Raw genomic sequence first — 14,703 nt, forward strand, 5'->3', positions numbered from 1 at the left:
AGATGCAAAAATCCTCAACAAAATACTAGCAAACAGAATCCAACAACACATTAGAAGGATCATACACCATGATCAAGTGGGATTTATCCCAGGGATGCAAGCATTCTTCAGTATACGCAAATCAATCAATGTGATACACCATATTAACAAATTGAAGAACAAAAACCATATGATCATCTCAATAGATGCAAAAAAAGCTTTTGAGAAAGCTTTTGTCATACATCCATGTATGACAAAAACTCTCCAGAAAGTGGGCATAGAGGAAACCTACCTCAACATAATAAAGGCCATATACGACAGACCCACAGCAAACACCATTCTCAATGGTGAAAAACTGAAACCATTTCCTCTAAGATCAGGAACAAGACAAGGATGTCCACTCTTGCCACTGTTATTCAACATAGTTTTGGAAGTCCTAGCCATGGCAATCAGAGAAGAAAAAGAAATAAAACGAATCCAAATTGGAAAAGAAGAAGTAAAACTGTCACTGTTTGCAGATGACCTGATACTACACATAGGGAATCCTAAAGATGCCACCAGAAAACTACTAGAGCTGATCAATGAATTTGGTAAAGTTGCAGGTTACAAAATTAACGCATAGAAATCTCTTGCATTCCTATACACTAATGATGAAAAATCTGAAAGAGAAATTAAGGAAACACTCCCATTTACCATTGCAACAAAAAGAATAAAATACCTAGGAATAAACCTACCTAGGGAGACAAAAGACCTGTATTCAGAAAAGTATAAGACACTGATGAGAGAAATTAAAGATAATACAAACAGATGGAGAGATATATTCAATGTTTTTGGATTGGAAGAATCAATATTGTGAAAATGACTATACTACCCAAAGCAATCTACAGATTCGATGCAATCCCTATCAAATTACGAATGGCATTTTTTTGCAGAACTAGAACAAAAAAATCTTAAAATTTTTATGGAAACACAAAAGACCCTGAATAGCCAAATTAGTCTTGAGGGAAAAAAACAGAGCTGGAGGAATCAGACTCCCTGACTTCAGACTATACAACAAAGCTAACCAAGACAATATGGAACTGGCAGAAAAACAGAAATGTAGACCAACGGAACAGGATAGAAAGCCCAGAGATAAACCCACGCACCTATGGTCAACTAATCTATGACAAAGGAGGCAAGGATATACAATGGAGAAAAGACAGTATATTCAATAAGTGGTGCTGGGAAAACTGGACAGCTACATGGAAAACAATGAAATTAGGATACTTCCTAACACCATACACAAAAATAATCTCAAAATGGATTAGAGACCTAAATGTAAGACTGGACATTATAATGCTCTTAGAGGAAAACTTAAGAAGAACACTCTTTGACATAAATCACAGCAAGATCTTTTTGATCCACCTCCTAGAGTAATGGAAATAAAAACAAAAACAAACAAATGGGACCTAATGAAACTTAAAAGCTTTTGTAAAGCAAAGGAAACTACAAACAAGACAAAAGACAGCCTTCAGAATGGGAGAAAATATTTGCAAATGAATCAACAGACAAAGGATTAATCTCCAAAATATATAAACAGCTTGTGCAGCTCAATATTAAAAACACAGGGCTTCCCTGGTGGCGCAGTGGTTGAGGGTCCGCCTGCGGATGCAGGGGACGCGGGTTCGTGCCCCAGTCCAGGAGGATCCCACATGCCGTGGAGTGGCTGGGCCCGTGAGCCATGGCTGCTGAGCCTGCGCGTCCGGAGCCTGTGCTTCGTGACGGGAGAGGCCACAACCGGGAGAGGCCCGCGTACCGCAAAAAAAAAAAAAAAAATCCAAATCCAAAAGTGGCAGAAGACCTAAATAGACATTTCTCCAAAGAAGATATACAGATGGCCAAGAAGCACAAAATCACTAATTATTAGAGAAATGCAAATCAAAACTACAATGAGGTATCACCTCACACCAGTTAGAATGGGCATCATCAGAAAATCTGCAAACCACAAATGCTGGAGAGGGTGTGGAGAAAGGGGAACCCTCTTGCACTGTTGGTGGGAATGTAAATTGATACAGCCACTATGGAGAACAGTATGGAGGTTCCTTAAAAAAACTAAAAATAGAATTGCCATACAACCCAGCAATCTCACTACTGGGCATATACCCAGAGAAAACCATAATTCAAAAAGACACATGTACCCCAGTGTTCATTGCAGCACTATTTATAATAGCCAGGTCATGGAAGCAACCTAAATGCCCATCAATAGATGAATGCATAAAGAAGATGTGGCACATATATGCAATGGAATATTACTCAGCCATAAAAAGGAACGAAATTGGATCTTTTGTAGAGATGTGGATGCATCTAGAGACTGGCATACAGAGTGAAGTAAGTCAGAAAGAGAAAAACAAATATTGTATATTAACGCATATATGTGGAACCTAGAAAAATGGTACAGATGAACCAGTTTGCAGGGCAGAAATAGAGACACAGATGTAGAGAACAAACACGTGGACACCAAGGGGGTAAAGTGGCAGGGCTGGGGTGTGATGAATTGGGAGATTGGGATTGACATATATAGACTAATATGTATAAAATGGATAACTAATAAGAACCTGCTATATAAAAAAATAAATAAAATAAAATTCAAAAAATAAAAAGAATGAGGTAAAAGTTTTTAAATGGAGGAGGATAAGAAAAACACAGACACAGATTCACGTTTGCTGTGAATGGATGAGGTGGAAGGTGGGGGCGTGGGAGGGGCAGCAGTGTTGCCAAGTGTCCAGTTACGTCAGCCATGGGTTCATGGTTGTTTGTCACAGAATATACTTTTGGCATAAATGTTTTGCAAAATATATTCTGTACATATCAAATATTAACTGGAATAAAGAGAAAACGTGAACGGGATATGGGAGGAGGGGCGTGAGGTGGATGAGGAGAGGGTGATGGTGCCAAGCACCCTTGTCTGGGCCTTGGGGCTGGAGGGACCCCCCACGGGGACAGCTGGCCCGCAGGGGGAGGGGTCGCCCCCGGGGAGGAGTCCACGAGATCTGGTTCCCATTCCCAGTGAAGATGATGGCATTAGGAAACCGTCTGTTAAGGAGGTTCTGCTGGGCCATAATAAGACTGTCGTCTGCATGATCTGGCGCTCATCAAGGGCAGGAGCCGGGCTGCCCGGTGAGTGGATTCTGCAGGAAGGGCCTGCCTTGCACACAGATTCAGGTGCTGCTGTAACCCCACACGGTTCTCAGATCATACCATCTCACAATGTTTTTTCTTTCTTGAGAGCCCCAAATTCTGGCTTTCAAGGTGTAGTCCTAGGACATTTCTAGTTGTCTGGGGCCCTGGGTGTGTCCATGACCACAGTGAGTGTGACTCACCCTGATTAGCCAAGGGCACCCGGTTAGGAAGTAACTGCCTAGATCTGGCCTGGCATGGTCAGATGGCAGCACATCCTCCACTGAGGGTGGCGAGGAGGTCGAGGGAACCTCAGGGGAGCTGTGTGTGGCCCCTGATGGCCAGGGCTGATGAGGAGAGCTGGTGAGGTGAGCCTACGGTCAGGGCTGGGCAGGCTCAGTGTGTCTCACTAAATGAACGAGAGAATGGGGAAGGGGGGGTGAGTGTGCAACAATGTGAGAGTGTGGAACCACGTGCGTGTGAGATAAGAAGTGTATATGTAAGAGGGAGATGTGTGTGTATCAGTCTGCGTCCAGTCAGGAGACAGTACCCACACAGCAAAGGAACCAGGAGAGGTTAACGTAAGAGTTGGTCAGCGTGGTGAGTGTAGGAGAGCTCTGTGGGCCACCCTCAGGCTAAGGGTGGACATCCAGGGAAGGGGCCCCCTCCCCAGGCTGGGGTCACAGCCCACTGCACGTGGAGAAGTTGGCTAGGTTGTGCAGGCTAGCAGGAGGCGACCCTCCAGGCACAGGGGAATTGAGGCTGTCAGCGGGCGTACAGAGGCGTCTGGTCTGGGAAGCTGTGGGGAGGTGATCGCAGGGTAAGGGCGTGGGCTGCGCTGGCACCGAGGGACGGTGTGCGTCTGGCACGTGACTGAGGTGGAGCCTAGAGGATGTCCCCACACCCTGTGCTGCAGAAGCAAGGGGTGACAACCAGAATCTCTTGTCTACCTGCGGTGTCCTCCACCGCAAAGGAGGGTGCTCAGAGCATCCCATGCGTGTCTGAGAACGTATGCCCCTGTGACCAGTGTGGGTAAGAGTGCCTGTGTGAGTGTGCATGCACGTCTGAGCTTGTGGAGAGTTAAATGAACGAGAGTGAGGTGGGGACTTGGGCCTGGTTCTGTCTGCATCCAAATACGAGTAAATGACACATCCCACCCAGGCATGGAACGCTGAAAGCTGCCTTTCCAGGGAAGAAGAAGGCTGGTGGCTGCATGCGCTGCATGAGACCGTCAGCGCCCGTGTCGCTCTACTTGTAAAGATGTTGAAGGAGGCCCTGCTCGGAGCAGAGCAGCACCTCACCCCCACTGAACCTTAGTTCCACATCTCCCTGCAGGGGTGGGGCAGGGTGGGAGCAGATGGGGTCTTGGACCCATGCACTTCTGCCACCTCCTGCATGCCCGGGCATACACACATACACACACGCGCGCGCGCGCCGTGAAGGTTCTTGGGGCCTCTCCAAACGCGAGCAGGGACTTGGGCCTTTGGCAGTTGTGTCCTGAGCAGTGAGGGACCCGCCCCTCCTGTGTGAGCAAAAACCAGCTCCTTACCCCTTGCTGTGGTGCTGGGAAACTGTGTCAGGGGAGAATTCTGTCACCCGGTGACATTCAGGGATGGAAGGCAGGGATGGGACAGGCTATGCAAGTCCTGCTGTGTTGACCTGCCTGAAGTTCCAGGGGAGGCTCTCACCAGAGGCAGGTCTGAGCTTACAGGCCGGGAAGCTCTTCCTGGCAAAACGATGCCGGCAGGGAGGGGCAGTCAGCCGGCAGGGCCCTGGGCTTCCCAGCGGGACCAGCGTCTGCCCTGATCCTGACTTCCACCATCACTTTGTTAGCCATTGTACCAAACCCCGAGATGCAGAATCTCCAGCTGTTTGACCTTGGGAAAGCTTCTCACCTCCCAGCCTCAGTGTTCTTACCTGTGAAATGGAGCAGTGAAGGGATTTGCGCACGGTGATTGTGAATCCGAAGTGAGAGCTTTGTACAATATGAACCTGTGCAAAGGCTGCTCCTCCTCTCCCCAGCCTGCCCTTCTCTTATTCACAGTTGAAGAAAGCAAGGTCCAGAGGAGGCCACCACTCTGCAGAGGCTGCACAGCCCCACAAAACTGGACACCTGTGACGGCCCCTCCCAGGCTCTCCTCATTCACCCACCGGGATTGGCCACATCATTTGTGGGGCCCAGCGTGGAATGAAGATGTGGGCCCCTTGTTCTAGAATTTTGAAGGGTTTCAGGACAGTGACAGCAGGGCATTAAACCAAGCACGGGGCCCTGTGGTCTCCCCAGGCTATACCTCCTTGAGGCCAGCCCTGCACCCACGTCCTCATTCCCCACCTCGGACCATGTGTTTTTCCATCTAAAAGTGTTTGTGACAAGGAGGAGGTTAAGGCAGCCATGCTGAGCAGGGACCACCTGGGAGGCATTTTAAATGCATTTAAGTCTGTTTCTGCTCACAAGCATTGCCCAGCCCACAAATCCCTTTAGGCAGCAACAGACTGAGCCCCACACGGATCCCGTAGGGCCTGGCTCTGTGAGATGAGAGCGGGCAAGGCCCATTCTCTTGCACATGTGGTCTGTATGGTGGGGACTGGACCAGTGTGGAGGTAGGGGCTCCCGGGAGCTCGGGCCCCTCCTACCTCCCAGACCCCGGACCATTGAAAGTGCATGCACCCCAGGGGGCCCCGGAGGAGGAGCCCCATTCTGGATCTGTTCCTCCCTACCTGGCAGGCGGGGCAGGCCTCTCCCCCCCGCCACAGAAGACCCATCTGTAAGGTGCCCCCACTGGTGGCTCTAAGGGCAGCTGGTTCTTGCACAGCTGACCGGGGCTGGGGATGGGGTGTGTGCATGTGTGTGTGTCCCCAGAGGATGAGCCGGCAGAAGCTGTGTTCCTCTCCTGACACAGGCTCAGTCGTCACACAGCATACTCTCGCTGGTACTCCGGGGGCCAGGAACGCAGACCTCACCTCTCCACGGAGGGGTCTGGCAGACCACGGAGAGCTGGTGGCCTAGCGGTCTGGCAGACACAGGCTGCCCTTGGCGGTGTGCTGTCTTGTGGACCAACATCCACCCTGGGCTCCCCACCGGCAGAGTTGCCTGCAGCTCTGTGAGACGGGACCCGCTGGCAGCATCCCAGATCACTAGCGGTCGGTGCGCGCCTGTCTGCCAGGGTGAGGAGGACACCGGCGGCCCTGGCCCTGGCTGAGCCCCTTCCCACCTAGCGTGGTGTCACAAGCCTGGGCTGCCACCAGGCCACCACCACCCTGTCAACCACTGGGAATTACAGTCATCCTCTTTGTGGCCAGGAATGCAAGCTTCCCAGGAGAAGGTGAGCCCTCAGGGACCGCCTTCCGCTGCAGGCTGGTGTTGCTGACTTGCGGTCACCACGCAGGGCTCAGCAGGGCAGTGGGCACGGTGGCGGCAGGGCCCGGCCCGCTGTGAAGTGGGGTTGAGCAGGCCGGAGAGGGGTGTGCTGCTGGAGGGACCGCCGTCCGAATCCCAGTTCTCTGGCTGTGTGTGTGCCCTTGAGTGTGCAGACAGCTTTCTTTTGTTCGTGCCTCAGTGTTTGCAAAGCAGTGGTCCCGTTGGCACCGCCGTCTGGGATTGCGAAGAAAATGGAGGGTCCGTGTGTGTGTGTGTGAGGGCCGGGGGGGTCTTGGCCTTGCACTCTGTTGGTCCAGCCGGCTGCGCTCACTGCACACCACACTGCTGCGAGGCGGCGGGCCAGGTCCTCTGGAGAAGGCAGTGGTAGAGGGAAGGGAGACCCACCCTTCTCCTGTCCGCGGGGCAGTGAGCAGCAGCGTCCTTCCCCCTGCCTGGCCACCCCCCACCCCAGAGCTCCCGCTAGAGCCTCTGACTCGCAGCCTTCGTGGACCGTTGGTTGGAGGGAAAGGAAGCCTGGCTGCTGCTCGTGATTCGGGCCCTTGTCTTGGGGCAGCAGAGCTGTGGCTGGTTCTCATCCCCCTTCTGATCCTGCCTTCCCTGACTCGGCCTTCCCGGGCCGGGCAGGGTGCTGCCGTAGGCTGGGAGCCCGTCTGATTTCTGTGAGGAGCACAGACCGGGGGTTACTCTGCCAGGCGGCGTCGTGGGGCTCCGGCACGCTCCTAGTGGGGGACGAGCCCCATCAGGGACCCCTCTGCGGCTGTCCCTCCCCTCCCGTTGGGTGACTCTCCTCTCCTGTTGGGTGAGGAGACACCACAGGAAGTACTCCTGCCTTTGTCTGAAGAGCAGTGATGAAGATGTTAAAAAAAAAATCAATATGTAAGTCATAAATTGGAAGAAGATATTTTCAAATGAAGAAAAAAGAAAAAAAAGAGCAGTGATGAGCAGTGTTGTAGGATCCTCTTTGGAACCCCAAACTGTGAGCTTCTCCCGGGAAGCTCGAGCCTGTGGAGTGAATCCTAGCTGTGTGAGAGGACCTGTCAGCCGTGGCCCATCACTCGGCCCAGCTTGCAAAAGGTCTGCTCTGAGCCGGTGCCATTGGCTGCCCTTTAACAGGAGCAGGGAAGAGTCCAGTCCTGTGGCCGTTTGGGGCTGACACAGCCCTCTGAGCTGCCTGCCTGTCTGTGGGCATCAGCTACTAAATCCCAAAGAAGTCAGCCCTGAGTGCATCTGCGGGGCAGCCTGTGTCTTCTTGGGCCAGTAGGGAGGGTGTGGGGACAGGAGGGTGGCATTCAGCCACGTGTGGGCAGCTCCTGCCGGTGGTCTCTGCCAACGAGACCCCAGGGTAGGGGAAGCAGTGTCTCAGCTCTCCCTCCCCAGAGTTCCCCAGCATGACTTCTTTCTGCGGCTCCTTGAGCGGCCTCCGCCTTGGATGGCAGGCAGTGTGATGCTCTGGGGTGGATCCTCCCCCAAGAGGCTGCAGGACAGGAAGGCCACGGCACAGAGCCTCTCTCAGGGCACAGGGCTGGCTCCTGGAGGTCCTAGCCTGCCCTTCCCTGTACCGCACCTGCAGAGGCCCAGTAACTCTGGGTCCCACTCCAGGGACAGCACTCCTAGGGAGCAGCTTTCTGAAGGTCTAGTAGGTCAGCACCATCTCTGTCTTTGTCATCCATCTCTGTCTTTAGTGTGGGGTGTGCAGGGCCAGGCCTTTGGCTCTAGCCAGAGCATCGCTCTCTTTCCCCACCTTCCTCTCCCCCTTTCACCTGATCCCCTTTCTCTTTCCACTCCTTCCCTCTCTCTCCCCCTGTTTCTCTCCTGCTCTCTCCCTCTCACCCTTGCTCTGTGGTCCAGGCCTGTCTGGCAGGGCAGCACCCACACTGGGCACTGGGCTGGCAGGACCGAATGCACACTTCCCTCCGAGTTGGCATTCCCAGCCTGGCTGCCTTCGAGGTCATCCTTGGGAAACCTCCCTCAGTGCGAGCAGCCTTCTAGTTTTCTTACTGTTTTACCACTTTGGGATCCAAAAGGTCTCGCCTGTTCTTTTCACCTGACTTCACCTGGCACTTGGTTGTTTCCCACACCCAAGGGAGTCCTCAAGGGCCCAGGCAGACCCAGGGTTCCTCTGCTTGTGCGGAGGACCGGCCACTCGCTCCCATGGCTGCAAGGGAAGCGGGATGTAGGTGGAAACAAACCGATGGAAAGGAGAAACCGGTTACACAAAAGTACAGTGTTTCTCATGTTTGCTTTGTGCGTTGGTACTTTTTTGTGCTTCGTAGAGTAGGTTTTTAAGCACTTGCAGGTTTTTTAACCATTGCTTGCCCATTTATCCACCTTTTAAAAAATTCTTACTATTTTATAAAACTTCTTGTGATGAAAAATGCTGAACATACACAAAGTCAACAGAGTTAGTAGGATGAGGGCTCCCGTGGGCTCACCCAGCACAGCCATGGTCAGCATCCGCCTTCCTCGTGGCATTTACAGCTCTACCCCCAGTCCCTTGGCGATCAATTTCGGCAGAATCTACATAGGTTGAAGTGCATAAATCTTGACTGTACACTGTTAACCAGCGGATGTGCCTGTGTGAGCCACGCCCATATCGGGATACAAAGCCTTTATGTTCCCCAGAACATGCCTCCTGCCCTTCCTGGTCTGTTGCCTCCCCCGCCACCAGCAGGTAGCCAGTCTGATTTCTGTCGCTTAAAATCAGTCTGGAGCCATGACACGTGATTCTTTCATGCTGCTCCTACTTGGCAGGATGTCTGTGAGATCTGTACAGGCTGTCGTGTGCATCAGTGGCCCCGATGGACCACCGTTGGCTTATCTCTTCACCCGCTGGAGCACATCTGGACTCTTTCCAGTTCTGGGCTCTGTGAATAACCCCAGCATTTGTGAATAAGTCATTTGATGGACATATGTTTTCCTTTCTCTTGGATAAATGGAGTGGAATTTCTGGGTCACATGGTAGGAGTGTGGTTGACTTTAGCTAAAGATTTATTAGTGCTCTGTTCGTCTTTGGTGACTCCTGCCTGCCCTGCTTGTCTGGCAGCATCCTGTACCCTTGAAAACTCTGGCTCCAGGTGATTTGTTCAGAAGCCTGGGTGAACTCCCAGCTGAGTGGTTCACCTACTTATCAAACTTGGGTAATTGAGAGCGATTTTGCAACGGTTTTAAGCTGCCTCACTTCCTCCTTTTTCTGTTTTAAAACGGTGTCCTTTCAGCTAGTGTTTTTTATTTAATATTTATTTATTTAGTTAGTTCATTATTTAGTTGCGCTGGGTCTTAATTGCAGCTTCCAGGCTCCTTATTTGTGGCTCGCATTTCTCCTTAGTTGCGGCTCACCAGCTTCTTAGTTGCAGCAGGCGGGCTCCTTAGTTGTGGGATGCGAACTCTTAGTTGCAGCATGCATGTGGGATCTAGTTCCCTGACCAGGGAGCAAACCCGGGCCCCCTGCTTTGGGAGCCCAGAGTCTTAACCACTGCACCACCAGGGAGGTCCCTCATCTAGTGTTTAGCTATATAGATAATTGTGTGTTGATGTACTTAGGACTGCAGATGAGAAAGACCTACTAAGATCAGAATTTTAAATTAGTGAAGTTTTCTTTTCTGGTCCACAAAGAATCTATTATTAAAATGTAAAATGGGGGATGATGGGATGAATTGGGAGATTGGGATTGACATATATACACTTTGCGTACTATGTATAAAATAGATAACTAATGAGAACCTATTCTATAGCTCAGGGAACTCTACTCAGTGCTCTGTGGTGACCTAAATGGGAAGGAAATTCAAACAGGAGGGGATATATGTATACATATAGCTGATTCACTTTGCTGTACAGCAGCAACTAATGCAACATTGTAAAGCAACTATACTCCAATTTAAAATACTGTGAACTAAAGCCGCTGGGGAATACTGGTCTGCCTAGGAGGCCTGCTCTGGGCTCTGTCATCACCGTCATCACCCCTCCCTCCCTCCCTCCCTCCCTCATGTGCTTCCCTGCTTCCTGCAGCCCCACTGGGACTCTACTTCTCAAGGGATGCTTACTGGGAGAGGCTGTACGTGGACCAGCCGGCCGGCATGCCCCTGCTCTACGTCCACGCCCTGCAGGACGCCCCCGAGGAGGTGCCCAGCTTCCGCCTGGGCCAGCACCTCTACGGCGCCTACCGCACACGGCTGCACGAGAACGACTGGGTCCGTATCCAGGAGGACACGGGGCTTCTCTACCTTAACCGGAGCCTGGACCACAGCTCCTGGGAGAAGCTCAGCATCCGCAGTAAGGGAGCAGCCCTGACCCCTACGCACCTCACTGCCCCCACCCCCACCCTTGCCTTAGCCTCACACAGCACACATCACACCGAGGGTGGCTTCCCCTATGGCTCCTGCTGTGTGAGAGTGGAGAGAGTGAGATGAGGCTGGCCTGCCTCTGTGCGCAGCCAGTGAGGGAGCCAGGGTGAGCTTGGGGACCACTGATGACCCTTAGGCTTTCTGAGGCTGTTTGGATTTTGGAGAACCCATGTGAAGGATTTGGGTGCTCTGTCCATGCAGGATCCAGATGCCTTTTCCAGTTGGGTTAACAAGGATTTGGGGTTGTGAGAGAGGAGTTAAGAGGAGAAAAATCCCAAGATCTTGCTTTAGCAAATGGTCTGCAACTTGCTGGAGAAGCAGCAGTTCCCACGGAAAGTGTGGCTCGCAGTTCTCCTTAGTTGCGGCTCACCGGCTCCTTAGTTGTAGCAGGTGGGCTCCTTAGTTGTGGGATGCGAACTCTTAGTTGCAGCATGCATGTGGGATCTAGTTCCCTGACCGGGGAGCAAACCCGGGCCCCCTGCTTTGGGAGCACAGAGTCTTAACCACTGCGCCACTTGTCAGCAGCAAGCTGCCCTTGACACCTGGCAGGGACTTGGGCCTGGTGCCAGAGATGGAAGTGGAGCAGGGAGGAAGGCTTGGCCAACTCCTCAGAGCAGAGGTCCCAGCTGGAGCGTAGGCCACGTGGGACCCTGGGACTTGCGGGGAGCAGGGGTCGTGGAGCAGAGTTGTGCCTTGTGGCACTAAATGGTGATCACACACCCCGTAGTGCCCCCCTCTGAGCCCCTCCACCGTAGACATGGCCTCCCTGGACCCTCACGCCAGCCCTGAGCCCCCGTGTGCGCTGAGACAGCCGGCATGCCTGGGAACACAGAGTGGGCGGCACCGCCTGGCAGGGGCAGAATGACCGCACCCATCTGCCAAGTGAAGCCAGGGTCCGCAAGTAAAGATGCCCCCCGTCAGGGCACCCCAGGCGGCTCCTGGAGGAGGTAGCACCTGACATAGGTCTTGGTTCCGCACACACTTAGTTGCCGCCGTCTGCATCTCGAGCCCCCAGTGGGGAACTTGAAGAACCAGGGCCACTGGGGTGGAGGCCAGAGTGGAATCTGCTGAGGGTCTGAGTTTCATAGGAGGCCTGTTCTGTTCGTGACTGGAGAGTGACCTCGGGTACCTGTCGGGTCCAGTCAGGAGAGAAATCAGTAATTGGAACAGGGAAAGTTTGTATAGAGAATTATTAACCACAGCAGGAGATTGGAGCAATGGAGGACAGGCTAGTAAGCACAGAGAACGAATGAATATGGGAGGAGCAGATGTGAGGGGCAGCCACTTCCCCGGGGCTGAGATAGAGGGCCCTGGAAGAGCCCCCGACCCCAGCTGAGATCCAGACCAGTTGGAGGGGGAGCTGCTGTGGTGCCTCCATGCTGGAACTTGCCAGAAATCCCCTCTCTAGGTGCTGGGGAAGTCTGTGTCTCCGAAGACAGTGAAGCTGCCTGGGGGGCGGGGGTGGGGACATGGATTCCCTGGCAGTCCAGTGCTTAGGGCTCTCTGTGCTTTCACTCCCGAGGGCCCGGGTTCAATCCCTGGTTGGGGAACTAAGATCCCGCAAGCGGCGTAGCCAAAGATAGAAAAATAGAATAGAATAAATGAAAGTGTTTTTTTTTAAAAAAAAAAAAGAACTGCCTTGGGGAAAGGGGCGGGGCAAGAGCCCTCCCTGGGGAAGCTCTCCACTTGGTGTTGGACCCGGGGCTCAGGGCACCTCCCTGAGGAAGAGTATTTGAGCTGAGACCTAAAAAACAAGGGAGGTGGGCTGGTGAGGCACCCCGAGGAGGTGGCGGCCGGGCCAGAGAGCCCAGAGGAGCCCTGTGGACCCTGGTGAGGACTGGGCTTTGCCCCAGCCCCGAGCTCCTGCCCCCTCCCCTCCCTGTTCTGTTCCCCACCGCTGGGCAGGTGTGGCTGACACCCCGGAGGGCCTAACGACTTCTCTCTCTGCAGACGGTGGCTTCCCGCTGCTCACCGTCTACCTCCAGGTCTTCCTGTCGCCCACGTCCCTTCGTGAGGGCGAGTGCCAGTGGCCGGGCTGTGCCCGAGTGTACTTCTCCATCATCAACGCCTCCTTCCCGGCTTGCGGTGCCCTCAAACCCCGGGACCTCTGCTTCCCCGAGATGGGCCTGTCCTTCCGCATTCGGGAGAACAGGCCTCCCGGCACCTTCCACCAATTCCGCCTGCTCCCTGTGCAGTTCCTCTGCCCCAACGTCAGCGCGGCCTACAGGCTTCTAGGAGGTGAGTGCCCGCCACGTGGAGCCTTTCTCGGTGCCTGCTGAGTGCTAGGCACGGCGCTGCGGTCCCTCTGCACAAGCCGTCGAGTTTACTCTGCACCACCCCATCATCCGTTCATTCAGAAGTCCACGAGTATCTCATGTACGCCTGCCATGGGCCAGGCACTGTTCTGGGGACCAAGGATGAGAGAGCGAACGCATCAGGCCAAAATCCCACCTGCCTGGAGCTTCCATCCCGTGGGAGATGGAGACCACACACACGTGCTAAGGAAATCGGGTGGCCTCTGAAGGGACTAGGTGGGACGTAAAGCTGAGAGGGTGTGGAGTGGTGAAGACCACTGTCTCAAATCAGATGGCTGGGAAAAGGGGACACTGGAGCAAAGGGGAGGGGTGCGAGGCAAGCAGGGCGAGCCCCTTCAAGAGCACCAAGGTGGGAGCCCCATGTAGCTGGAGTGCAGTGAACCGCAGGGCAGGGCGGAGGCTGCTGAGGGCAGAGCAGTTCCAAGTGGGGGGCAGGGCTTCCTGCCGAGGGACTGGGGAGCCATGGAAGGTATTTGGGAGGGGGCGTCATTGACAGGACATACCTTACCGTTAAGAGCTGGCTGCTGTGTTAGAAATGATTGGGGGTGGGTGGTTTAGGGGCAAGCAGAGAAACAAATTAGGAGGCAGGAGAAATCCTTGAGTGAGAGGATGAGGTCTGGGGTGAGGGTGGAAACCATTGGGCAACAAGAAGCAGGCGAGTTGTGGGCTTGTTTGGAAGAGGGATCCTGCAGGATATCCCGGTGAGTTGGACGTGGGGTGTTGAAAGAAAGAAGGGGCCAAGCGTGGTTCCAGGATTCCGCCTGAGCAGCCACAAGGACAGTGGACCTTGCCACAAGATGGTCCTGCCACAAGATGGCCCTGGGGAGGCCAAGAGCACAGATGTGGGGAGGGGAAGGGAATTGGATCCCAGTGGAGGTGAGAGAAGGCAGCTGAGGTGCCATTAAACCATTTAAAGGCAAGGAACTGGGACTCAAAAGGGACACTTACAAGCTGGACTTACTAGTAAGTAGAACCTGGATTCACACCAGGTTGATGGCATACACACGGTAATAATGTTGAAGAAAATCTCAGTAGCGTAAGGAAAGTAGGCACTCACATTGTCCCAGCATCTTTTCATTTATCCTGCAGCAGGGATAGATGTCTTTGTGCAGAGTTGCCGGCCAAGTGTATGATTTAGCGTGCTGCCTTTTTCGCTAAAAAAAGGGTTTTTTGTAACCGTGAACAATAGAGGGACATGTTTGCATGATAAGCATTTCCCACATGTGTAATTCACATGTAATGTGTGGCTCTGATGTGATTTCCCACTGAGTGGAGTTGACAGCCCTCCCGTGCTTGGCTGTGGGGTGGTCAGTGTTGCCCTTCAAGCCTTCAGCCTTTCCCCTTTTCTGGGTCATTTCTGGAGGATGAATTCCAGGACAGGCTTGGCTTGAAGAGTGTATTGTTCTTACCCGTCCTCCCTCACCGGGTTGTGGGAAGACACGTGAGTCACTGAACGTACAGCAGTGTCTGGCAGGGAACAGACACTTTTGTCTTCATCATCTCCTCTTCTGGTGAAGAAACTGAGGCACAGAGA

General features: G+C 53.2%; 1 protein-coding gene across 2 annotated transcripts in view; it reads left to right on the forward strand.

Moving 5' to 3' along the window:
- Positions 1–14,703, forward strand: part of RET (ret proto-oncogene) — a 60,811-nt gene that overhangs the window by 18,419 nt on the left and 27,689 nt on the right. For both annotated transcript variants that reach the window (XM_024751523.1, XM_024751522.1), the window contains exons 2-3: positions 10,520–10,783; positions 12,805–13,092. In XM_024751523.1, the coding sequence (XP_024607291.1) occupies positions 10,520–10,783; positions 12,805–13,092 (552 nt within the window). The remainder of the gene's footprint in view (positions 1–10,519; positions 10,784–12,804; positions 13,093–14,703) is intronic.

Source organism: Neophocaena asiaeorientalis, unplaced genomic scaffold (genome assembly GCF_003031525.2).
Source record: "Neophocaena asiaeorientalis asiaeorientalis breed wild unplaced genomic scaffold, Neophocaena_asiaeorientalis_V1.1 scaffold351, whole genome shotgun sequence".
NCBI classification, from domain to species: domain Eukaryota; kingdom Metazoa; phylum Chordata; class Mammalia; order Artiodactyla; family Phocoenidae; genus Neophocaena; species Neophocaena asiaeorientalis.